Source organism: Poecilia formosa, unplaced genomic scaffold, assembly GCF_000485575.1.
Source record: "Poecilia formosa unplaced genomic scaffold, Poecilia_formosa-5.1.2 Scaffold153, whole genome shotgun sequence".
Classification (NCBI taxonomy): domain Eukaryota; kingdom Metazoa; phylum Chordata; class Actinopteri; order Cyprinodontiformes; family Poeciliidae; genus Poecilia; species Poecilia formosa.
In genome coordinates, this window is record NW_006800092.1 from 699,482 (window position 1) to 726,293 (window position 26,812).

General features: G+C 40.5%; 1 protein-coding gene across 2 annotated transcripts; it reads left to right on the forward strand.

Moving 5' to 3' along the window:
- LOC103146174 (mothers against decapentaplegic homolog 3) lies at positions 1–26,812 on the forward strand. 2 transcript variants are annotated; one of them, XM_007563963.2, is made up of 9 exons: positions 1–455; positions 537–807; positions 18,915–19,108; positions 19,244–19,378; positions 20,032–20,157; positions 21,269–21,481; positions 21,569–21,706; positions 23,155–23,299; positions 26,347–26,812. In XM_007563963.2, the coding sequence occupies exons 2-9, from the start codon at positions 605–607 to the stop codon at positions 26,468–26,470; spliced, it is 1,278 nt and encodes a 425-aa protein (XP_007564025.1). In that variant the 5' UTR covers positions 1–455; positions 537–604; the 3' UTR covers positions 26,471–26,812. The 2 variants fall into 2 exon arrangements, with proteins under 2 accessions (XP_007564025.1, XP_007564024.1); XM_007563962.2 differs by having other exon boundaries at positions 2–807.

A 26,812-nucleotide genomic window follows, 5' to 3' on the forward strand; every position in this document is an offset into this window, starting at 1 on the left:
CCATTTGGCCAGCTGCTGTTCAGACTGGGCTGCCACAGGTCTGCAGTGTGCAGTCTGAAGTCTGAATGGAGAGTCTCAGCAGCAGCTCCCGCATTTGCATTTGATGCAGACTTCAGTCGAGCGACCACAACACCCGCGGAGGCTTCTGAACTTCACAAAACTTTGCCGTCAGCAGATTTAAATTCCCAGAGACGAGGTAGTGTTAGCAATACAGCTTTCATTTTTGATACTCGAGTCGTAGATGTAGTTTAGATGCGCTTTCAGTTCGTATTTGTTCCAAAAGCGCAGTGTCGAGCGAATCCCGACGGACTACTTTTTCTGGCGGAGGAGCAGTAAGTCCAGGGCGCAACAGACTACCGGTGCACAGTCGGCTGTTTAGCTCGATTCAGGGCGAAGGAGTGTGCAGCAGCCGGGGAGTTTTAACTTAGAGATGCTCCACAGCTTCGCTTCATAAAGTAAAACTGCTTTTCTTTTTTTTTTCTTTTTTCTTTCTTGCTAAGCAACGCATTAAACCTTCGCCGTTTGGACCGTTGTAGGGCCAGGTGGTTTTGGTCCAAACCGGCGGACTTCCCGACACTGGACGGACTTGACTGAACTCTGAAAGATGTCAATTTTGCCTTTCACTCCCCCCATCGTCAAAAGACTTCTGGGCTGGAAGAAGGGAGAGCAGAACGGCCAGGAGGAGAAATGGTGCGAGAAAGCGGTTAAAAGTCTTGTGAAGAAGCTGAAGAAGACGGGGCAGCTGGACGAGTTGGAGAAAGCCATCACCACGCAGAATATCAACACGAAATGCATCACTATACCGAGGTAAGAGGGGAGGTAAGGAGATGGGGTTGTGGGGATGTAGACCGTAAAGTTAGCAAGTCGGCTTTTAACATTTTCTAACAGGCTCATTGCAAAACATGAAGGCTTTTTTCTCTTCAGGCTAAGCGAACTATTCCACTTTGAACGTCACTTCTTGTGAGAGAAGTTGACCTCTCCAGCTCCTTTCTCGAGTCGATATTTCAAACTCTTGCTTCCTCCATCAACATGGAGCCTGCAGAGGAGCTAACAGTGCTCTGTGTTTGCAGATCAGAGCCTAAATATCCTGCTTGTGGGCTCTTTGTGTATCAGTGTAATGCAATCATATGCACTGTGTATCTTCATTAAACTGAAACTGATCCCAGTTTTACCTTATGACATGAATCGTGTTGCCCAAACACGTTTTTGGTGTGTGCATAACCGGCCAATAGGACACATGCAATGCAAAAGCACCGATGTAGTCCAAGTTATATAACTTGGCCTTAATCTGGGACGCTTTCTAGCGTTGCTAGTGCGTAGGCGAGTCTGTGGAGATGGTTTTATCTTCTCTCCTTTCAGCGTCTCCCTGCAGCTATTTGTCTGTCAATACATCATTTATAATAAATAATAGGTGAAGTCAAATTACTGCTGCTGGTGGTTCAGTAACAGGTTATAAATCCCCTACTCCAAAAGCTGCCACAGCCATATATTATCGCTCAGAGTTATGCAAAGCATGACACATTATCTCCATGCCAAAATGTACAAATAATATATAGTTTTCATAATCAGACGGTTTTAGTTTAGTTACATGGGCCACATGGATTGGGGCAAATGCTGTTTTTTTGTTTTTTTTGCAATTACAGTGTAAGTTATAATAACAAACATAAGTCAGCAGAGTTTTTTTTTTTTGCGTGGCTATAATCACCACTGCAGACAGTGCACAGCCTCACAAACACTCCAATTAAAACTTCCCCATTAATTTACTTCACCAATTATGTTAAGTACTGCGACTGAGCAAACAGTACACAATAATCATTGTGTTCAGTGGTGTTTTTTTTTTTTTCCTGGAGCAGAGCGTGCCCAAGTAAATCAGCTATTCTTACTATAATTTTAGTGTTTCGGGTTTGCAGATATCATCAGTTAATTTATTGTTACTGCTGCAGGATGACAAATTGTTAGGTTGCATTCAGTATATTGCCATCAGTGCATTGTTGCTCACCTGTAGTTGCAACTGGATGAGCAACAACAAGTGAATAATTCGAATAATAATAATAAAATAATAAAAGTTGAAGGTCGCACCAGATGAGTTAAAAAGAAAATTACAAATTGAGGCCAAAGCATAAGTCTTATTCATTTCAATTTCCATTTTGTTCACAGTGTTGAGGAAAGCAGAGTTTCTTTCAAGCTCAAGTTGTCCTAATGGCGGAAAACATTACGCTGCATTTTATAAGTATACGTTTTACTAAAACAGACACCCATAAAGTTTGGAATAACTGTTTCATTTTGTATGACAGCAAATACAGTATAGGGATCTATAGATGAAGGCCGAGAAGGGCACTAGTGCTGCGCAGAAAGTTACAGAAAGGCATGACCAGGCCTTTCTCTGTAATAACGCTGTGTTTACAGGCTGAGCAAATTTAGAGACTTTCACCACCCTTATAAGCTGAATGAAGCCCGTAAAGATGCTTCTAAAAGCATTCTAAGGTACAGGTTTTACCACATTGCTTATGTTTACGAAGGGAGTATTAAACAGTTAGAAAAGACTTATTATACAAAACACATTTTATATTTTTGCTTTAAATTGAGACACCCATAAACACAAAATAACCATATATCTTGTGTCTTAATGTAATCTCAAACTTTGTTTCAAGCAGTGTTGAAATATAAAGTTGAACTGCAGCTAATTAAAACGAGAAAGTCAAGCTTTGACTCTAAACTACGTCTTCTCAAGGATTTTTGTTTCTTTTAAGGTCTCCTTGTAATTATTTTAATTATTGTAAAAAACAAAAAAAGTCCAAACCTTAGCTCGGGTCTATAAAATCTGGTTTGCCTGGGTGGGCCGCTCCTTCAGGTTTAATAGCATACTGTGTCAGATGAAATCCGAAGCCCTAATAGGGCACTCCTACATTCTCGACCACCACAAGTGTGCATATCACAGCTACCAGCAGCTCGTGCCAGCATCCTGAGCTAAGCCTACCCAAAAAGTTAAACAACGTCCGCTATGGTCCAGGTTTCATGTTTCCCACTGCTAATGCGGAGAGGAAGAGGCAGAGTGCATTAAGATGACCTCAGACCAGAGCCGACTGTCACTTTGGGCCAACAGGGTCCCTGGAGAACTGCTGTTTCTATTAATTCCCCAAGCCGTGGCATGCTGACAGCAGCTGCCTGCGTGTTCAGGCCTGTCCGCGGGGAGGTCAGCTCCTATATCTATGACACATGAACTTTGTGTCGAGGCCAATGCGCTTTGTGATGGTTTCTCGGTGATGCTGAGTGCGGAAGTAAGCCGGCGCTGCGTATCGATTGGGTCAATAAGCTGTATCAGGTGGTGGAACAGCAGAGCACGTCTCGTATCACATATCATCACAGGGAAGTGAAACATTTAAAGGAACAAGATGCGGAATACGACGGAAGATGTCTCGCTGACTTAGTCGTTTTATGTCACACTCACCAAACGGTGATTAGTTTTAACTTTAACTTTTGACGTAATGAGTCGTCTGTCTTCAACCAGCAACTGGAGCATCAATGTGGGTGGTTATTATGGTCAATGAGGGTAGTTTATGTAAAAATACATAGGCATATCGCAATAAGCAATAAACTAGTTAATAAAATTTCCATTTGCATCATTTATTGTGTTTCTCTTTTCTCTTGTTTTCTACCAAAGACTGCGTAACCAAAGTTTTCAGTCTGGTGCTTTGGTCACAGCTAGCTCTGTTTCTTTTGAAGGACAGTTTTGTTTACAGAGACTTAATAATTAATTTTATTTGTTGATTCTGTTGTTTTATTTATTTTGTATATTTAAAATGTTGTCAAATGTTCATTAGAATATAAAGTTTATCGATCTTTGAGAATGTGTTCTTGGATTATTATGCCATTACCATTATATTACTTTAAAATGGTCTCCAAACAACAACATTACCACAATAACGTCTGGGATAATTTATCATCCAGCTAATTTGTTAAAGTGACAGAACTATTAATAGGTTTACATAAGAGATAAGGCACTCATGGTATCTCAGTGGTTTACTCTTACTTTCATTTAAAGCTGGAACACGGTGCTTCAGACTTTGACTGAATCTTGCACAGGGGAGCTTATTTTCTTGCTTTTTTACATTATTTGAGTCTTGACAGTGAGCATTTTTACTTTTTTAAGACATCATAGGAAAAAAAGTGAAAGCCAAAGCTCTTAACAAGTTTGAGTCTTACTCATTGGGGATGGGGTAATGTTGGCATTGTGGGGCTTCCTACTCTCCCTCCTGCTTTACTCTGTTTCTCCTCTTGATTTCTCCTTTCCTCTGAGTTGAAAACATGTATGAGTAACAAAAATAAGTTTGTAAAATGTGTCAGTCTGTGGTAATCTGCTGCTTTATCACAATTTAGGATTAAACGTGACTAACGTCTTCCTCCTGCAGTTGATTAGCTAAAGCACTGATTCACAAACACAAGTTACACAAGCTGCTGAGTATTTGTAAATCGGAAGCAGATGGAAAATTGACCCAAACTTTGTTGGACTAGTCAGCAGCTGGTTGATGTTGATCCCGTACCTGCTTTATAAAATCTAAACGTGTTTGCTTGTTTTAGCTCTGGTTTTGATTTTTGTCTAAGTTTAAACTTGGAAGATGAGGATCGTTTAGCCTTAAGGAAGTCATTTTTTCTGTCCAAACCAAACCACAGTGTTTTCCTAACTTTGGCTGGGGAGTTGTTGTAGTTTTGACTTCTCACCTTTTCATAACCCTCGTGGTGTTACTTTTGGGCTTAAACCTGTCTAAACATCACCACTGTGAAATTACTGCTTTAGAGCAGTCAAACATTTGAATTCATCATACAGCGAAACAGCATCATCATATGCACTGTTTGGGTTTTATTACCTAACGCAGATTTTTAAGGTTTTCTTTGAGGTCCTTTTTAGAAAATGTTAAAACTCATTTAAGTTTGATTTGCTTCAATAATAAACATTTACTAGTAACAAAAAAAGTGCTGCAAAATTGTGCTGGAAATGAAAGATTTCAAAAAGACGGAGCTATTAGTTTGGCTGAATTTAACCCAGAAGGGAAACAAATCCAACATGTCTAAGTTCAACTATTAAGAATGGCAGAAATGGACTTAAAATTTCTCTAATTTATTATTTTTTGCTACAAATGTATTTCTGCTTACAGGGGGAAAACAAACAAGGACTGAATGTTTTTGGGTGAATTCAGACATTTTATTCAGGTGTGTTGGGTTTAGAAATGGCCAGATACCACAGACGACTTGGACACCTCATTAAGTAATTCAGTTTTACTTTTATAAGGCATGCAATAATTTCATTTACTGAGTATGTCACATAACCAACAGAGGAAATAAAATGTTACTTAAGCCAAACTACACTGTTAATCTGGTCATTTTTACAATAGATCATAATTTTGTCATATTTTTCCCCCTGGTAACAATAAGTGATAGAATAATTTCTCACCCATGTCTATTCCACCTGATTTCTGTCATAACAATACATTATTCTATAAGGTTATAATGTTAAAATAGATATCTAGAGATATCTAGAAAGTTTGAAGTTTGCAGAAACTCCTAATTACAAAGCACAGATCAGTCTCACAGTTGAAGTGGTTCTTTCTAAATCGTTTCACCCTGGTGCTAAATTGTTAATGGGGTGGGCAGTTTGGAGATCTAGCAGCAGCTTATTACAGCAGGACTGGTGTTTTAATCATTTTAAAGAAAGTTGTCCTTTCTCAAGTAGCCTGTGGGAGCAGATTCCTTACTTCTGCCTCGTTGAAGTTAGTTTGGGTTTAGCCCCTCAGGCTTCGCTGAGCATTTGTTGTGTTTGTATATATTTATCCTGGCAACAAGTGTGTGCAGTCTGATTCACATGGCTGCATGTCAGGACAGGAGGGAGATGAAGGGGGTGAAGACTAGAAAGAGTAAAAGAGTAAAACTGATGAGTACATCTACGAGAGAGATGAAAGTTGACCAGAGAAGTGAGAGACTTTTTCCATAAACAGGGTGTCTGTGCACCATTAAGAAGTCTTAAATATATATATAGCTAAAATTGAAACCTTAAAATTGTCTTAAATTTATATTTTAAAAAAAATGTAAGTTGGCCTTGAATAAGTTAATCATAGATATTACATTTTGTCATGGAAAGACTATTTACTTTTGTGTATAGGTAAAAGTTTGAATTGAGGCTATCGCTAGCTGTGCTGAAAAACCTTTGCTTACCAGCTAGCTTTTTTTGCGTCTATTATCATAATTATGGTTGTTTGTCTTTGCCACAGGCTCACATAAAACCTGGGCCCTTTTATATAAAATATGCAACTTGTTTTTGTACATTTTGCTGTAATAAAGGTCTTCAAAAGTCTTAAATTTGAGTTGGTGAAACCTGCAGAAACCCTGATGTCAGTGTTTACTGGTCAAGTGTGTCTCAGCCGCCATGTTTCTTTACTTGTTGGTCCACTTGTTAATTTCTTGATTTATGAATGACACTGTCTCTTTAAAAACAAGTTGGGGTTCCTAATTAGTCCTGATCGACCCAGAGGAAACTGTACAAATCTTGCGGATAAGTTGATTTTTCTGTGTCAAGGAATCATGTTGCAGAAAGCACCGTCTGCTATGTTTGTGGTTATTATCTTTGATGCTGATTCAGACGGGGAACGAGCGAAAGCATGTAAGCAATTAAGGTGGAATGCAGAGTCCTGACGAGCAGCTCGGGATTCCCATGGTTCTGAGTGGCGCTGGAGGGGCCTGTGCATCCTTAGAACTAGGAAAAAGTGCATTGAACTGACGGAGATGAGACAGTGGGGATCGTCAGATGAAAATAGTGCAAAGAACATGTGAGGAAAGGGTTGAGTTAGGAACATGAAAGAGAACTGTGGAGCATAAAGCCATGTGGGTTAGGATGAAGTAGACAGAAGCAGTCTGCCTGGCAGCAGGCAGTGCCTCGAATTTCCAGCTTATCAGACGGAGTCTGTGGCTGGAGCGGTTTGCGTGCAAAGAGAAATTAAGCTACTGATAGCCGAGGTAAAACTGGTTTGTTTTCCAACTAGACGGCAGGTTGACATGAAAAGAAGCGTGTCTGCGTGTGTCTGGGTGACTACCATTAAACACACACAGACACACACGCACACACACAAACGCACACACTGTGGCTATTGAAACAAGGAGACAACACATATATACCTTCATAGTCTGGATGCCTGAATGGCTGATGCTTATTAACTGTGCAGCACTTGTCCTTTAAAAGTCTGCTGCCTTTGTCCACAAGGTAACTTTGTGATTTTCATTTGCACATCATGACGTTTGAAGAATGTGTTAGATATCCAATCGGAAGCAACGTTTAAGGAATGTTGTCGGGTCAAGCTTCTGCAGAGAAAACATTTCATTCAATCTCTATTTTATCACTTAAAACACGTTATTACCGTGCAATGTCTCATGACGTAGCAATCAATCCACAGCGTGACCTTTTTGGTTGCTTCAAGCCTCAGTCACTCGATAACAAGTCATTTTGGCATTGTGGTATTGACCCACAGTTCCTCTCTGTTTCCTCTGTTTCTGCTTTCAGCATCCTTGCTTCTCGTCCCCTTTAATTTAAGGTCAACACAATGAAAAGGAGAAGTTACAAGCTGAAAAAAATAAGATGCTTTTTGACTTGAAAAAGAAGTAATTGACGGAATCCACTGAGTCAGCCATAAGCATAGTCCTCTTAAATTGCTTCGTAGGGTATTTCAGTGTTCACATACCTTTACAGTTGTAAAATCTGACTTTAAAATAAACATTATTGTTGTTGTTGTCGCTTTATAATGAATAATGTCGTTGTGATTTATCAATTTACCTTACATCAAAATGATCAAGCATAGGTTTGGTAAAAGTGGTCAGTTCCTCTACCTTTCCCAAGCACTTTCCGTCAACACTTGTCAAGGTTTCAGATCAAGTCTCACACCTGAGTCATCCAAGACGGCGATGTTCGACGTAGACGTAGTGTGCGACGGGTCACGGAGAGTTTACGTGTGTTTGTCTGCCTCGCCTGCGTGCGGCTCGCTGCTCTGATGATGACGGTGATCTGTTGGCCTTTTCAGTCTGATTTAGGATTTCTTCCATTGTTTGATTTGCTTGATAGCCGGCAGATATGGCTCTGAGTCAGAAGAGAAGCATAAACTGTCTGTGTTTTTGCTTCTAAAGTTTATTTCAAGTAATTAAATTGCACTTCAGCATCCTTGTGCAGCTGCTACAACTCCAATCTATTTTCTTGTGACTATATTTTTGGTGCACTAATGTTTAAAAATGGGTATATTTATTTTCTTATGTTATTTCAATACAGACAAAATTACCTGAAAAAAACATTTATTGGAAGCTGTTGGGTAAACATGTGTGAAATCTGATTTACTAACAACATTTAGAATATTTTTTTTGTGATTGTACGTGCTTCTGTGTGTGTGTCTGTGTATGCGTGCGTGTGTGTGTGTGTGTGTGTGTGTGTGTGTGTGCGTGCATGGGGTTAGTCAGCTCAGAGGAATGCTCTCTGTGCCTGCTGGGGCTTTGAGGAGGGCGTGGGCTGCTGTTTGGTTTGCGGCTTGAAACCATGGGTGGAGGGGTTAGAGACAACTCTGCCTCGACTTGGCCCTGGCCGTCTCACTATCTGCGGGGGAGTGCACATGCATGAGGCAGAAGCACGCACACACACACGTGCAGTCACAAACACACACAGACGCGTTCAGCAGACAACAAATGCGCCTTTGTGCTCCACTGGCTGCTACTGCAGCTGCAGAACCTGCAGGACTACAGCTGGATATGTGTTACAAAAACAAAGTTTAAAAGGAGGAAGAAAGTTTAGAATGGGTTGGACGATAAATTGATTTTATTAATTAATCAAATTTTTTTTTTTGAAGATTTAATTTTTGAGAAATCTGGACACCCAGAGCTGCCATCTTGCTTAACAAGAGCTTTTAATATTAAATTATGTTACTATTACTTTGAGTTCAAGGCAACTTAATGACTTCTAAGACTATTTTGTCATAATTTTAAGACTTTTTTTTTTCTTGTAAAATTGCGTCTTTTATTAGGACTGCATTCTCATAATTGAACAAAAATGTTCTGGCCCTAATATTCTTGTTGTACAACTCACAGAAGGGATGATTGAAATAGAAGCCACTTTGTGGACACTTCATTTTCAGAAGAGAAAGGAAGTGAGAAAGAAAAATCAGTTGAAATCGGATGTGCTATGAAAAAAAATCGTATTTTTTTTTAAGTCATATTGTACCGAACTTAGAAACGGATCAATTTAGGAATAGATTGTCGGAAAAGGCTCGTAAATGTCGCTGAGAGTCGACAATAGGAGCCATCTTTCACTGAAGATGAGATAGCGGGTCAACGCTAACCTAAACCCTCTTCAGACGGATCAATGCAGAACTGCTGGCATTAATATTTGATGGAAAGATGTTTAAAAACCCCTGTTTTGTTAAACTGAAATGTACTTTTAAGGTGAGAGCAGCACTTATCTGTGAGTAAGAGACCTAGACGCGTAAGTAAAGCTGAGAGCTTCCTATGCACTTAACCATCAAGGACATCCATTAGCTGGAGAGAAGAATCGAAACGTGTATGAGTTTTAGTTGAGAGGAGGTCACCTGCGATTAGTTTGGTATTTCGGTGTAGAATTACTTTCTAGTGCAGCAGAAAGAATAGTCAGAATGAAGCAATTTATTCTTTTAGTAGGTCAATACTAGACGTGTTTGGCTTATTTTTTCTGGACTTCTGGGAACCTGGGGCTGCTCTGGTTTCCTCCCACAGCTCTGCAGCCTGCAGGCTGGGTGGAGTAGGGTTTATTCTCAGAGGTCCGTGAAGGTGAACAGGCCGCTGTGTGTGTCATTCATATAATCAACATCGGCTGAGTGCTAGTTCCTTGCTTGTAATTAGATCAGTGTTAACTTTTACCCCACATTGAACAGATTAGAAATTTAATCTTATTTTGCCATCTAAAGGCAAATGTTCTTCTTTTATGCTTGACATGTAAGATCTGCACATCTTAGTGGCTGTATCAGAAAAAAATAAATATTAGCTGTTTGGATAAAGAATATGGAATATTTGAGAGATTGACTGATGATGAGTTTCATTTACACTGGAAGTCGGATCTTGGATTGACATTACACTTGTCTTGCTGTTGCAGTCCAGTCTGTCTCCTGACAGTCTCAGCATGCTCTAACCGGGAAAAAGCAGCAGAAGACCAAACTACCTGCCACCCCTATCCGTAAATATTAAACTAAGGCTTTAGTATGCACAGGCTAAACAAAACTATACAGTTACAGATTACCTGATCTAATGAAAGCTGATTTTCAGCAGCAACATTCAGTATTCGGTGTAAATAACATGACAGCTTTGCTTCATCAGTGGTTCATACTGGTGGTAGGGGTGTAATAATGTGAAATATGTTGTGAGCACTCTTTGGAACAAGCATTTGAATTCCCAAGTCACATTTCTAACTTCTGGCTTTCTGGGTAATTTGACCAATTTGAATCTTTAAAATCAGATAAATGGAGAACATTATTATACTAGTCCAAGAAGACCTATGATTTTCTTTTACTTATTGATTGTCAAAATTGTTCTTCTTTTGCTGTATAATTAACTGCTTCCTTCCTGATTCAGACTGATTAAGTCCTTCTGGCATTCGCTTCACATCTCTGTTAGCTCAGAAAATACTCTGTCTATGATGTAAGCTGTGCAGCAAAGTAAGAAAATGCTTGATTTTATCAGCAAATATTAAAACAAGTTAAAAATATGCATAATTCTCGATTTTAAATCACTATGTCAAGGGATAGTTGTGATAAGTCGTGGGAAAGCAAATATCAGCTGAGTAGTTACACTCATAATTTGAAACAAAGTCTTTTTTTTTTTAGAATGCATTCACACCAGCCCTTTTTAGTCCACTTTAGTCTAATGCCAGCTTGTTTGTCTGTAAACTTGGACATGGGTAGGTGTGAATGCCCAATCGAACTAAAGCGGACTAAAAAAAGCTAACACTGGTCCTCCTAAAAACTTAGGTCTTGGTTCAGTTGAAGTGAGCTGCGGCGCTTATCGAATGCATGTGGATGCAAGCGGACCGGAGACCGCTCCAAAAGCAGGAAGCAGACTGTAGTGCAGGGCATTCTGGGTAAATACAACCAAAACAAATGCAAGAGTCTAGTGCTAGAGAAATGGCTTGTGGTCTTTTACCAAAGACAAAAGGGAAATCTTCCAACTGATAAAATCTGATGCCACTCCATTTTTGTTTAGATCTTTTAGGAAGAAGGAAGTTTCTCTCCGCTCATGTCTTCTTCAAAGGTTTTCATGTCATTTCTTTCAGTAGTTCTTGGTGCAGCGCCACCACAGGCGAGGGGGTAAACAGGTTTTTTATAGTGTTTGGTTCGTTTGACCCAGTCTGAAAGCGAACCGCACCAGCTGAAAATGTAACAAAGGTTGCAATTTTGGTCCCCGACTGAACCGAGTCTACCGAACCATAAGGTGTAAAAACACCCATCAGTATTTCTGAACTTTTTTGTGCTGTGCTTCGCACTGGGAGTTGCTGACGGAGTGTGGATAACGCATCACTTCAAATGAATGAACAAACATTAATTACTGGGAACCAGTAGACACGGCTCCACCATTTCCAGCTGTAGGGATAAAACTTAATGTCTCTGCCATCTGTATGGAAAGATGTATGATTTGTATCCTCAATATAACTAAGTAATTTATCATTTTGTTCAGATATTCTGCTCAGCTCATTGACCGTTTGCAGTAAAACGAATGGTTCCCTGCCCTCCTCTGCCTCCCCAGTTTTTGCGTCCAGACTGTTATTTGTAGTCTAGCCTTGCTGATCGTCTGTCTCCTGGTTTTGTGTTTCACATTTGGGCCTCCTTCACGAGTCCCAGCACACTATGATATCACCTATGTGCCACAGTCAAACTTTTCTCTCACAGTCTACAGTTGTCCCCCTTACTCCCCCCACCCAAATCCCCCTTTGTTAGAAAAAGAGAAGTCTGATGGGTTTTCCAGAGAGAGTGGGTGGTGTGTTTGGAATATGTTTCTCTGCTTTCGTCTCACTGCCGCTGGAATGCTTTCACCAGCCAAGGTTCCTGCACTTCCTTTTAGCAGTGATGCTGATTGCTGCGGGTTAGCGGTGACAAAAAGGCGTTTTCTCTAAACTTTCTAATTGGAAATGTGATTTGAAAAGGAAAGGCCCTACATGTTGTTTCCAAAGCGCTCAGGTGACACTGGCGTTCTAGACAAAACATCTTTCAGATCGTATGTCTGTGCACGATGAAGGGAGAGGCTGCTGTAATACGAGTGTGTGTCTTATTTACCAAAAGACAGAAAGAGGGTCTGACTCATTCCTCTGGGATATACAGTGGCAGTCAGAAGTTTACATACAGTCATTATCTGCATGAATGCCATAGTAATTTGGGACTTTTACTGATTCTATTAAGCTGTGTTTTTTTTTTTTTTTTTGGATGAGATGTTTGAGTTGAGATGAGTTTAAAAAAATAAATATATGTATAAATCTGTCTGTGCCAGGAAGCCAAAACGTTTAAAACTTAACTATTGTTACCAAACAGAGTTGTTGAATTTTCCTGTCAAAATTATGACCATCCACTGCTTTGTCAGAAACAACCAATCAGAACCAGGAGGAGGATCTTACCACTGTCAATCTCCCTCATGTACACTTTTTAACAAATATGTATAAAAAAAAGATTTTTTTTTTTACATACTGCTGCATTAAATTCCATTTCCTTTTTTTAAAAATATTTTTATTACGTGTTGTATAGTTCCACCCAAACATAGGAAATGCATCATTAAAAAATATGAAAGTGATGTTGACTTCTTTATTGTGACAGATTATGCTACTGAATTATATGGTTTAAGATGGCTAAGTAATCATATTTCATAATGTTCATTAGTAGATCCTGCACATGATGAATCCAAGTTCCTCTACATGGTGAAGACGGTTCAAAAAGTTCTCTATGACGTTTGTAGAGATCCAGGTGGCATTACATGCACTGTATTAGTGAGAGGATTTTTTTAAAGTCTCTGGCATTATTTGTTATTGTTGTGATCCTGCTTTGTGATGAAGTTGCCATTACTCATGTGCACACTTTGGAAAAACCTGTTTACACATACACCACTTCTACTGGTTGCAAGGTAGATATGACGCTAAAATACAATTAAAAGAATAACTTCAATTATCCCAGAAGAGTAAAGGAGAAGACTAACAATTTCAGAGATCCTCACAGTGGAGAGACTCTGCTAATTCTCATATTTAACATTTTGTGAAGGATGTTAATGAGTATATACTTCGGTTGAAGTTCTCTGAAGGATCGCGCTATGCAGGGTTAAACTTTCAGTCAAATAGGAGTCAGTTTATCTTCACTGACATCAGATTCAGGGTTTCCCCCCAGTTTGTAATAAGCCTGGTGGGCCACCAGGTTTTAAATGTTTGCATTTTTTAAGATGTTAGAGATGGTATTCAGGTGTTGATCTTTCAATAACACATTATTATCAAGTGATATTTTCAAATTTCCTGTCAACTTCAAACATTTTTTAACTCAAAAACACAGCGTGCCGCTGGATGAATGACTGCTCAACCACCCAACCGTCGGGCTTCGCATATTTTCTGGGGGAAACATTGAGATTGTTATTAGCAAATGGAGGTTCAGACGGAGAGACTTTTTAGAGAACACGAATGTTGCGAAATAGCCGCTGAAGTGCTTTGAACATCAGCGATGAGTTTAGTTTATCGGACCCAGACTGTCATTTCATGATTTATCTCTTCACGTCTCTGAGAAAACCTCTCTGAATTGCAGCTCTGTGGGTCATAACTTGACCGACTAATCAAAGACACATAAAATTCACAAAAGACACTCCAGCTTTCTACCCCCACCCTCGTCCCTCAGTCGGGGGACAGACGGCGCGCTCTGGAGGTGGGGGTCAGTCACAGACACTCTGAGCTGCCCTGAGCTGTTCAGAGTTATTGTCCCTCACCCCTCCTCCCCCCATCCACCTCCTGCTGTTTCCCTTCACCCTTTTTGCTCTTATGGGGCAGAATGTGACTAGTAGTGATGTTCATGTGATTGTAACAGTTTTAAAAATCAATTTTACCCTTTGAATTACATACATTTTGTTCAGATTGAGCCCTGAAAGACTGCAGAAAAGTTGCGGATCAGAGTTTGTCACCGGATCCTCTGTGATCTTTCAGGGATCTGGGAATATGATTTGTGCATGAAGCTTGGCACAGTTGTAAAAAGAAAACCTATGTTAAAAGGTCCAAGCCCACGGGGAGGTGTGCGTTTCAGGCGACTGCCAACCCGAACCCACGAACGCCGTGTTTCTATGTTATGCCTCTGAGCACAACTGAGAAACACCCCCTCCCCTCCTACCCCTCCTGCCCCTCATTTCCAGCTTAGTGAAGCTCAATCTGCTCTGTCTGAGTCTGATCAGTGTGTCAGCCAAAAACATGAAAAATGCGTCCCTCCTCTAATCTCTATACGTCCACATATTTATTTTCTGTTTCATTTTTTAAGAAGTCATTGAAATTGACGAGTTTCATGTTTGTTAATTAATAAAAACAATCCTAGTTATTTCATGTCACTCTCACCATACACTCAAATATGTAAATGTTGATGGACTGTGAGGTCAGGTTGACCCTCAGCTTCAGGTCATGAAGCACACAGACAATGGTTTAGTTTTCCCTCTGGCAACAAATCTATATCAATTTGCTGCTTTCTGCGTTTTGGGCATCAATTTTGCTCTCGCTCTGTCTCTTTTGACAGCAGCATCAGAGCTCCAGCTCTTGTTCTCTCAAAAAAAGGGAATCAGGATGCTCTAAAGGAGAAGTGACGCTTGTATGAGCTTCCGGGCTTCGTTTCTCATTTCAGCACAAGTATCTGTGCAGGGTACAAATTTAGAAGTTTTGAAAACTATGAAACTATGAATGAAAATTCTCCAAAGGGCATTTTTGGTTTCTTTAGTTGTTGTTTTGTTTTGTTTTTTTTCCTTAAACAGAATCTGAGTGCTCAACTCTAAGTCTAGAGAATTGTGCATTGTTTATATCTATTTGCAAGAGCTATGTTTAATATTTTTTATCATTTGCAGCTTTGTAGTTTTATTTAGTCCAGTTTCTGAAGAGTCTTAAGACTCTGCAATTCTTAAACACAGACAGTACAAAAGCATCAACATGTGCAAAACTTTTACTCAAGTCTAGAAATTGTTTGATAAAGCAAGTTAATGGATTCAGTGTTAACATCTTTAAGTTGGAGGTTGTTGCATGCAGTGATTCCTCTGTCTGATATCCTGAAAGCACATTTATGAATCATCTGGACTCCAGTCTCAGATTCTACCTCATTGTTTCTAAAGATATTATCTTATTGACAATTCCTTCACAAAGTCAGACCTGGCTAGCTCTCTGCATTTAATTACATAATATTCAGTCACTGGTGCTTCAGCTGCTCTCTCCTAAACCGAAAGCTGGTCGCATGACACCACAGACAGGAAACTGCAACAACCAACACAGTCTTTCATTTGAGTGTCAGTGCTACGGTTGAAAAGAAAAAGATTTTTAAGTAAAATCAAGATTTTTTTAAGGTCAACAAAAATGTTCACAGCCTTGAATTTTTTCTTTTTCCAGGGTCAAATTACGACTGGGAGGATTGCTGAGTGTGTAAAATCACAGACGTGGCAACAGGAAGAATTGTTTTTCTTTTGAATCATTTCATGGCATGAGTGGATGTCATTGACAGCAATCAGACTGAGGATGGTCAGAGAGAGGAAGAGGGTAGACATGCAGAAAATGTCCCACGGTTGGGAATTGAACCCCAGGTGGTTGCCTTTGCACATGGGACGTCCCTGGAATAGAAAATTGATTTTGGTCAACGACCTCAATCATTTAAAAATACAGTAATCAGGAAAGGCTGATTGGATTGGATCAATACATTCCTACAATGTCTGCTGCCTAACTTTGTTTCAACCATCTGGATCCCACGCAAATTATTATAAAGTGAATCGTCTCTTGATCTGATAACCTTGTTTTGTTTGTGTTTGGGGGCTTTATACCTTTGCCCTGGAAATCTTGAGTCTGAAAAACATACAAACACACACAACAGAGGGCAGCAGGGAATTTGGGCTCACAGCCACCCCCTCCCCTTTGCTTTCCCTTTTTGACATAGCTGGCAAACAGGGAGCCTTAAATCATCCTAAACTGTTTTGCAGGATCTGAATCTGTTTCGTTCTCTAAACAACAGAAGTGATTAATACTGTGCTGGAGGTGTTTCTCAACCAGGTCCCGTTCAGCCTGTAATTATATTGTTTTCTGTGGCTTCTGGTTGAATCCAACCAACCAACATATAAGAGGGTAAAGTGACTGTGCAGAGTAAGCAGCTGGACTCTTCGAGTTCATGGTTTCCTGTGTCGTCTGCTGGACATACCTGAGTTTACTCTGTTCATGCCTTCGAGGGGTTATAAAGACATCTCTGCTGATCAGTGCCGGCAGCTCAAATGCTAAATTTGAAAGACTGTCTGCACACAACTAATAAAAGTAAACAAAATGGGATATTGTTGTCTTTGTGTCCTGGAAACCTAACTACTGCTACTTAGCACTTCAGAAATGTGCAGCCTTTGTAACGCTGATTGTTTCAGGCCAACAAATCTCTCCTTGATCAGCACAGACCCAAGACATGTAGTAATGACAACAGATCAACACTGTGTGACTAATGTTTTTATCATAACAGAGCGAGAGCAGCTTAAAATATGACTTAACGCCTCTTCTTTCCCCTTTTGAACTTTCAGATGGTTTGAGTTTTTTGATTTAAATTTTTCGTCACTGCCTTTTATACGTGTTTGCTCTCATGTCACGGTGACATTTGAGGAGCCCTCCTCAAAGCCGTCTCATATCTGCATCGTCTGATTGAAGTAAATTATTTTCATAAGCTGTTACAGACTCGACTAACCACGTTTGTAGATATGGTTTGAAATAAACTTCCAGAGGTACGAAAAGGCCTGAAACTGTGTTGCAATCGGTCATAAACAACACAAGGTTATGAAATCTGGTGAAAGGAAGCAGACTCAATTATTCATCACAAAATATGCCAAACAGGATCACTGAAATAGAAAAGAGGAACAACAGTCACAAGAGGATTCAAATTAGCACTAAAAAAGTGTATTTTTTTTACAACATATTATTTTTTAACTTTAGATGTGTTACCACTTTCTTTTAGCAGTTTTGCAAAGGAAACTTTTATTGCAGAGTTTTGCACTTCAGCTCAGGTTGGGGGTATTTTACCAACTTGGTGAAAGTTTACAGATTGTACTTTGCGGAGCAAAGGAGCAGCCACATTTATCACAACGTCTACCACAAACTGTAATCCAAAGCCAAACTCTGCATCGAGCTGAGTTGTTTGTCGTTAAGGTTCTGTGAGCAGAGAGCAGCCATATTGTCAGCCAGACTGTCTTATCTACCAAATCCTAGACAGAGGAAACTCCTGGTGTTGGTATCATGATCCCAGAAAACATTTTCTCGCTGCTTCCTCTGCTCCATCAAACACACAGCAGTGCTGGCACACAAGAGAGAGAGAGAGATAAATGAAGGTACTGTTGTGTTTTGGTGATGAATTTGCTAATTCATCACCAAGGTGACCAAGAAAGCAGCCATAGTTAATTTAGTGACTGCATGGTTTGATTCCTTTTTTTTTTTTAAATTGCCTCTCATAATCTCCTACTCCAGGACTTGGTTGTAAAAATCAGATCTCATTCAGTTATATTTATTTGAGAGCATATTTTTTAGCTAAAGCTCCACAGACACACATCTTTTAAAACACTTTTAAAAAACACGCAGCGTGAGTAAAAGCTTTTGCCATGAAAAATTTAAACTCAATTTTACAGCATGGATTGAGTAGAAGTTGCCAAGCTTGGCAGTAGAAACTCAGAAAATGTCCTGGTCTTTGTTTGGAGCTGATATTTGTCCCTATAAAAAGGTTTTAGTTAAAGCCGTTGACCCTTGGTCATAGTTAGTCTGCAGTGGGTGAGACAGTGACATGGATGCGGTCGTTGACTCTTGCATAACGTGACGAGCTTAGCGGCTTTTTCATTTATTTATATTTTCTGCCACAGGTCATCGTGCTCAAAGAGAAGAAGCTGTACGAACCCATTGTGTCAAACAACAGCCCGATGATATCTGCTGACCTAAATCCTTCTGCCAGTAGCTTTCTATCCCAGATGAGGGCAGATGTTTTACAAGACAATGAAATTCCTGTTGTCCATACTGTAATCTAATTTCCACTCTTTTATTATTAGACGTTACGTCACATCAAATGTACTGAGAGCCTGTGTTCTCATCAGGGGTAGGTCATTTTAGAGCGCTGAGCACCGATTCAAGACTGGTGTTTGTTTTGTTTAAAATGACAGACGTTTGCTTTATCTGGCACTTTAGTGGACTATACAAGCTTTATCTGCTAGATGGGAGGAAGAAATATATTTCAGTGCTCTGTGAGTAAGAGGGATAATTGTTATTTGAAGCAACTGCATTGATTTTTTTTTGTGGGGGGGGGGTTCAAAAATCATAATGCAGCAGAAGCAGCATCCAGTTTCTATACACCACTAATCTGGAACAAACTTCCAGAAAACTGCAAAACCGCCGAAACACTGAGTTTCTTTAAGTCGAGGCTGAAACCCCATCTGTTTAGATTTGCCTTTGATTAGTAGAATTGATCATCATATTTGATGTGTAGTTGCCTGATGACTTTGACAAAATGTAACATTTATTGCTTGTTTCAAACATGGTGGGAGTTCAATAGCGCTCCTTTTAGACCCCCAACAACAAAAGCAGCCAAAGTTTTGCTTTTCTCGTCAACGTTTTATCTGAATTTAGCTCTATGCAGGACGCGTCATTGACGGACTCCTTTTCCATCTCTCTGCAGGTCTCTGGATGGCCGCCTGCAGGTGTCCCACAGGAAGGGACTGCCTCACGTCATCTACTGCCGGCTGTGGCGCTGGCCCGACCTGCAGTCTCACCACGAGCTGCGAGCCGTGGAGCTGTGCGAATACGCCTTCCACACGAAGAAGGACGAGGTGTGCGTCAACCCATACCACTACCAGAGAGTAGAGACGCCAGGTATGACTGCTAATCTTAAAACAGACCTGTGTTACAAAACCGTGCTATGCATCCACTTTATTTTTAAATTTTCGTATATTCTTAATGCAACTCTTGCTACGTTCTGATCCGCATGTTTCTCCTTTTACGTCTCAGTCCTCCCGCCGGTGCTGGTGCCCAGGCACACAGAAATCCCCAGCGAGTTCCCGCCACTGGACGACTACAGCCATTCAATCCCTGAAAACACCAATTTCCCTGCTGGAATTGAGCCCCAGAGCAACTACATACCAGGTATCAGCGAGCTTCCAAAGTTGACTCACACCAAAGGCGGGTTTATGGTCTGTCTACACAAGCTTGTAAGATTCAGTTTGAGACAATCTGAGGAATTTCTTGAGTAGCCGATTCCCGAAGAAGTCTTTTAGGACCTTTTACGCACACGAGACATTAGTAGTGTTTCCACCATAAATTTTTAGCACATTTGAAAAGCTGTGATTACAACACCTTGATGAGATCTTTAATTTGAGACAGAAAAGTGCAAGGGAACCTTGGCGCAGGGAGAAACCTCCTTTAGTTTAATCTCTGTAAACATACTCTACAGGAAGTTGCTCGTTTAATTTTTAGAGGTTTAGTTAATTGAGATTAGCTCTGTTTGCTTCGGAGATTTTTTTTTTTCCCCTCTGTCGTAATTCACTTAGAAGATCTGTGCTGTTCATGATTGTCTGAGCGAAGAGGCAGAATGCATTAAGCTGTAGCTTCTTCACCTCATCTCTGTTGAACTGTAGCTGCAAAGTTAACATAACTGTTAATTAAAAACTTAAATCTATTTGTCTTGATTTTTAAAGAATGATTATCCAGAAAAAAAATGTTGCCTCCCCTGTTAACTTTTGAATGAAGTGCATTAATGCCTCTGCGTCCACACGTCAACCTTTTCTCCTGTGTCTCAGAAACGCCGCCGCCAGGCTACCTCAGTGAAGATGGAGAGACCAGCGATCACCAGATGACACACAGCATGGACACGAGCTCCCCAAACCTGTCACCTAACCCTGTTTCACCCACACACAGTAACCTCGGTGAGAACCGCCTGTCTGTGTGTGTGTGTGTGTGTGTGTGTGGGTGTGTGTGTGTTTGTGTTAGTGTTTCTTACCCCCCCTGCAGGAATTGTCTGTTTGGTTTTGGTAAGAGGAAATGAGGTGATGAAAGAGTCCTTTGTCTTTCACGCCCAAGCAGTTGCACAGACCAAGGCAGTGTTCGGTCCGCAGTAAAGATACCCGATGTTTATTCTGTCGGGATGAGAAAACATCAGGGAGCCTGCCCTACTACTTGATTTGGAAGGACACATTGAAGCTTTCAGAGGCTGCTCCGCGTTGCAATTTTGCCAGAAATAGTTGACTTCACTGAAAACAATCAAGGATGAGCCTGTAATCTTACTTTTTTTTTGTCTCTGGCATCCCATCTGTGAGGGTTGAGTTTCCTCGCTTTGTTTGGACAAAGTTTCTGGGAAGCAGCGTATGACTCCGAGGTTTTTTTTTCTTCTCCGTCTGCAGCCAGCTAGAGCCATTTTTCATTTCTCGGGATGGCCGCACATCCTTAAAAATTTTTAAACACATATATCTAAAATTAAGGCCTTAAAATGTCATGAATTGGTTAAAGAAAATGCAAGTTGGCCTGAAGTACATTAATCATAGGTCTTAAGTTTTGTCGTGGCTTTGTACTGTTTTTTCTTACGGAACTTTTCAATCAGGGAAAAGTTTGAGTTGCGTGCAGATCTCGTCACTCACTGTGTCTTGAGGTGGTTAAGGCCAACAATAACAAGCTACTAACGTTAGCTAGCTACCGTTTAGCGCCTGTCATGGGTGAATGTAATTTCATTGGCAGGTGGCTAAATGCTGGCCCAGTCCATACGAGAATACATGCATTCTGTGCAGAAAAGCTTAGTAAGGCTTTAAGGCTGTGGAAAAAAGTTGCTGCCAAGAGTCACAAAAAGACCCCAGGAATATCAGTTTTAGGCCCCTAAAAAAAAGCATTTCTTTTATACATTTATAGGTGTTTTATTTGTATAAACTCTTTAAATTTGAGTTGGCGGCCTGTTTCATTCGTCCACCTTCTTCTCTATCTCTAAATTTGTGTAGCCATCTTCCTGGCATTGCTTTACTAAGCGCTCTTCCTCTGCGTCTGTGTCAGACCTCCACCCTGTGACGTACTGTGAGCCGGCCTTCTGGTGCTCCATCTCGTACTACGAGCTGAACCAGCGGGTAGGAGAGACCTTCCACGCCTCGCAGCCCTCGCTGACGGTGGACGGATTCACAGACCCCTCCAACTCCGAACGTTTCTGCCTGGGACTGCTGTCCAACGTCAACCGCAATGCAGCAGTGGAGCTGACACGCCGACACATAGGTGGGCCTCATCGCTCCCCTCTAAATCAGTCCAACGTCTGCTGCCGCTGTTAATGTCGCCGTGACATCCGTCTCTGTTCCCTCTAAGGTCGTGGCGTGCGGCTGTACTACATCGGAGGAGAGGTGTTTGCAGAGTGTCTCAGCGACAGCGCTATCTTCGTCCAGAGCCCCAACTGTAATCAGCGTTACGGTTGGCACCCCGCCACGGTCTGCAAGATCCCCCCTGGTGTGTGACAACTCCACAGAGTCTGTGGAAAAACTAAAGAGTGAATGGAGTGTGTTGAAGAAAACCAGGAGGAGGTGGATGGAAAAATTCACTCGTCACAGATTAGATCACAGACGCTGCTGCCCAGGCAGCCACGAACCTTTCACAGGCGCGCTCTGCGCTTTTAATTGTTCCCAAAAACTCTGCAAAGGCCTGGAATTTGATTTAAGTGTTTTTCAGATCTATTTAACAGATGTTTGGGAAGAATTTTAGATATGGAAAATTCTTTTGTTTTCTGGACCTCGTTACTGGTCCATTGTTTTGAAATTCCGTTTGGTCCGGAATTTTGTGTTGCAGGCACAAACGGACCGTTTGGTCCGTTTGTGCCTGCAACTAATGATTATTCTGACGATTAATTGATTATCGGATAAGACAACTGGCACATTTTGCAGATTTTTCATTTAACCTCTGAAACATTTTTATACAGTATTAAAACTGTAGTAATGATGCAATCAACAAATAATTAAAATCCTTTTTTTAAATGAAAAAAAAAAATTGTTCCCAAATGCAATAACATAGAATTCCTTTACTGAAGCTAAGGCTATGCCACAAGTTCTCTGTAATACATATTTTCAGACAAATGTGTTTATACATCACATGCAGAATGTATTTGTATTTTGTACAGTTTTGTCTTAATTACTCCGATTATGTTGTTTTTTCCTAAAATAAACTTTTTAGAGTTTATTTGAACAATTAATCAACTAATAAATTAGTTGAAAATTCTTTCAGTAATCGATTCATTCTGATTAATCTATTAGTCATTTCAGCCCATCTTTACATCATGTTTGTTTTGCAGGTTCTCTATTCAAAGTCTTGACGACTGCAGAATTACTGGCCACAAATTTATAGTGAAGCTTTAACATTTCCAATTGAAAAAGCAAGAAGTTTACACAGTTCTAATTGTAAATGTCCTTTTCTAAAACACTTCTCAGTATCCATAGCAAAGCCGACAACACTGCAGCGTCTCATTAGTGAAACAGTGATTAATCTAATCTAATTGTGTAAACTGGATGATGCAGAACAGACGCGGTGTGTACACATCACCCCCACTATAAAAGTCCAAGTCCAGAGCAGCACTAATCCAAAAGACCCTCTCAGGTTTCCTCTCGTTAAACAACATTTTCCGTTTCACTAGTGCCTGGATTGAGCCTGGATTTTTAAGTGTTTCTTAATACGTCAAAGCTGAACTTACTAGTTATTTGTCTTACTGGTAAATAGAGCACAGTCAGGAAAAACAAAAGAATAAGTCAAAAGGAGAAACACTTGTCACTGCCAGTTTTATGCAAAGGGCGGCTTCCCACATGCCAGCTTGTAATTATTTTCTGAATTTGAATCAAGCCAGCTGTAAGCGCTCGGGCTTTGGCTGCCTTTGGTTCCTCAACGTAACTCGGCTTGTTGTTTGTCTCCAGGATGCAACTTGAAGATCTTCAACAACCAGGAGTTTGCTGCCCTGCTGGCTCAGTCGGTCAACCAGGGATTCGAGGCCGTCTACCAGCTCACCAGGATGTGCACCATCCGCATGAGCTTCGTCAAAGGCTGGGGAGCCGAATACAGGTGAACCAGAGCTTAACCGGCTGTTAAAATTGTTTCTTGTCCGAAAAGCATTCATGAAAACATCAAAATCACAAGTTCAGTTGTGCAGATTTTGCTAAAAACGGCTAAAACGTCTGAAAAAAGGTCAGTGAAACTCATCTGTAATATCTGCATTCTTGCTGAAAATGGAAAAATTACTATTAAGGTAAAAGTTGCCCAAATGTTTTGCATTTTCTACAATAGGCATTAAAGGTAGGAACAAAATACTTGGGTTTATTAAAAATGAATACATGGACCGAAACTGGATTTTTTTCATTTTTATTTTCTCGAGTTAGAAAAGTTGCAGTAAAACAAACTTATTGTGTTAACAGTTTAATCTTCACAGATATAAATATTAAACCGGTTTTAATTACATTTCCCACTTTATTCTAAACAAACCTCATCTTTGTCCCTGGAGTTTTGTTGACAGTTTTATGACGATCGAGTTACTGAAGTGATAAATCATCTCTTATTTATTATCTCAGCTCTGTAAATGCTGCAGAGCGAGGATTAACTCCCTGTTAGAGCCAGCCTGTGTGCGTGTGTGCGTGCGCGCGCGCGCGAGTGTGTGTGAATGGAGACAATAGGAACAGACTGTGAATCACACCCCACAATCCAGCCGCCCCCACTCACACACATCTGCTCACACTCTGGTGAATCCGGTGCATGACATCACTGAGGCCTCGTCAATACAGCCAGGCCCCTTGCTGGCACGCCCGACTATTTTTAAACACACACACACACACACACACACACACACACACACACACACACACACGTGCTATGTCAAAAAGAGATGTCAGACTTTCCCCTCCTTCAGTCCCCTCTCGTTTTTCCACACACTCTGACTCATTGATAGTGGGACGGATTGGTTGGAAATTGGCGCCGACAGAGACGGTTTCCACCAGGGAAAGACCTTGGTGCTGTGAGCGACTGCTCACCACTCCTGTCCCGACCAAACGCTGACATGTGGAGACACTTAAAAACAGGATTCAGGTTACATGATCAAGCAGGCCTGCCTTTCTCTCTCTGCCTCCTACACACTCTCTGTTTTTACTGGTCATTCATTTTGAACCCTTCTGTCTCTTTTTGCTCCAGTTAAAAAAAATTTTTGAGGGGGTGAGGGGCGAACAATTGAAATAAATATTGGAAGGAAATTAGGAAAAAAAAAACATGCAAAAATAATCCTTTTTAGCATAAAGATTGAAAAAGTATCGAACAGAACAAAGAGCTAAAGAAAAGCAATTCATAAAAACCAGAGCGAAATGCAAACGACAGGAAAAGGGAAATGACACGTGTCAGAGTTGTCACATCTCTGCGGCGTCTTAACAGAGAGGCTTTTGGCTGAGTGAGGAAGCAGGTGTGGTTCTTCCAGCACTAATAGATCAAACTTTTATATAACACACACACACACACACACACACAACGGATTATTGCAGGCGATCTTTTCTTTAAGCGTCTTCAATGCTGAAGTTTTCTCCTATCTAACTCCTCTTGTGCCACATTTTGGTTTGTGCTTTAAAACACTGGCTTAGTCTCTCCTCTCACACTAAGAAAACATTTATTACTCCAGCCTTTAAAAATGTGTGTAAATCTACCTGAACTGATGCCTCTTTTTGCTACTTTTTCTTTCTTCAGTCATTCAGAAAAAGATCTAAGCATCTGCACTGAGTTTCTTGTAGAGCATTTCCTGCTGTGATTCATAGCTGAAGATCTGCGTAGGCTTTTAAGAAAATCATGTCGAACAACAGAAGCAGAAACAAGAAAGCTGAAGCAAAGTAGCAAAGGAAGTTTTCCGCAACGTTATTGGACGTGTCATCGACTGTTAAGACGTAATCAGTGTGCATGGACTGTGGATCTGACTTTGAAGAGCGTTTGTCTGCAGGTCACAGCACATTAACACACTTTTCTATTATGTAAAAAAAAATATATATATATATATATATATAATTAAATGATCGCAGGCAACCTCCCAACTGTAAGTGCAATAAGAACATTTATAGCTCAAAATCTTACTGCTTTAGGCTGGCCCAGCCTATGCAGGGCTATCCCATCATAAACAGGGATTCTTTTAAAACCTTCACACTATTTGTGAAGTAAATTAAGACCTTCTCAGTTGTCAGACTGGGACTAAAATGTTCAATGTGACAACAGATGTTTTAAATATCCATCTGGATCAAAAGGAGGATTCTCAGTTTTCTCAAACAATACATTTAAAAAAACATTCATCCAGATCAGTTATATTTTTTAGTGCTTAGTGTGTCTGTGAAGTAACACAGTAAAAATGTTTTTTATATAAATGCTAGTTCCATGTTTCTTACTTTTTCAGGTTTTAAAGTGTGAATTTAAACATTCATTAGTATTTTTTTTTCTCACTAACAGACTAAAAAAATGTGGCCATGTGCTTCTCAACCTGGTTCTAAAATATCAAACATCACTTAAACAACTCTTTTGGGGTATTTTTACAAACAAAACGAAGCTATGAAACCCACAAGCATGCTTAAAATAATCTGTATTTAGTTTTTGACTCACCATTTCCGATTTGACAAAGTTATAGATGTTGAAATAAATCGGAGGTGTGCCACTTCTGTTGCTACAAAGGCAGCATACACGGTCTGGAAACACATTTTTGGTTATTGTGTTATTTCATAATTTGTGGAACCAACAAATAATAAGACTCAGGCACTATTTAAGCAGGTTTAAAATCAGCACTTTGTAAATGTCCAGAAATACATAAAAACAGCAGTAGGAAATGTACAAATTTCTCTGCAGATTTGCAAAGGAAAACCTGAAGGAACTCGTCGTTCGGCCGTGTGTTGGGGGCTCGTCCAGAGCTCCGTTCATGCACTGATCCCAGCTTTGTGACTTTGGGAATATGCAGCCATTCACTGGGGGAATAGATCATGTGTCTCTCTCATCTCTGCGCAGAACTGAATAAAACTCTCTAGATTTTATTTGACTTGCCTCCAAACAGCTGGATCTGCAGGGCTAACGTCTGTCCATCCTCTTCTTCCCTTTGTGTCCCGCAGGCGGCAGACAGTGACCAGCACCCCTTGCTGGATCGAGCTGCACCTGAACGGCCCACTGCAGTGGCTCGACAAGGTGCTCACTCAAATGGGCTCCCCGAACATTCGATGCTCCAGCGTCTCTTAGGGACGTCCTTCGTCCACTCATCTCTCACACGCCACGTCCGCAACTCCCCCCAATCCCAACGTTTCATTCAGTCCCTCCCTTCATTCAGACACTCCTTGTTCCTCCCCCCCACCTCCACACCTGCTGTCAGAAGCACTTTTTTTGAAACACTTTTGTGTTAGTGGCAAAAAGGGGACGAAGTGCATTAAAGTCGTTAATAGGATCTCAACACATTGTCCGAGTTAATTTGATGGTAGTTTTCATCCGCAAGCCAGAAACTTTACATTTGTGTTTGTTTTTTGGTTTTTTTCATTCTTTCTTGCTTGATTGAAATTTGCTGTTCATATTTTTGTACAGATTTTA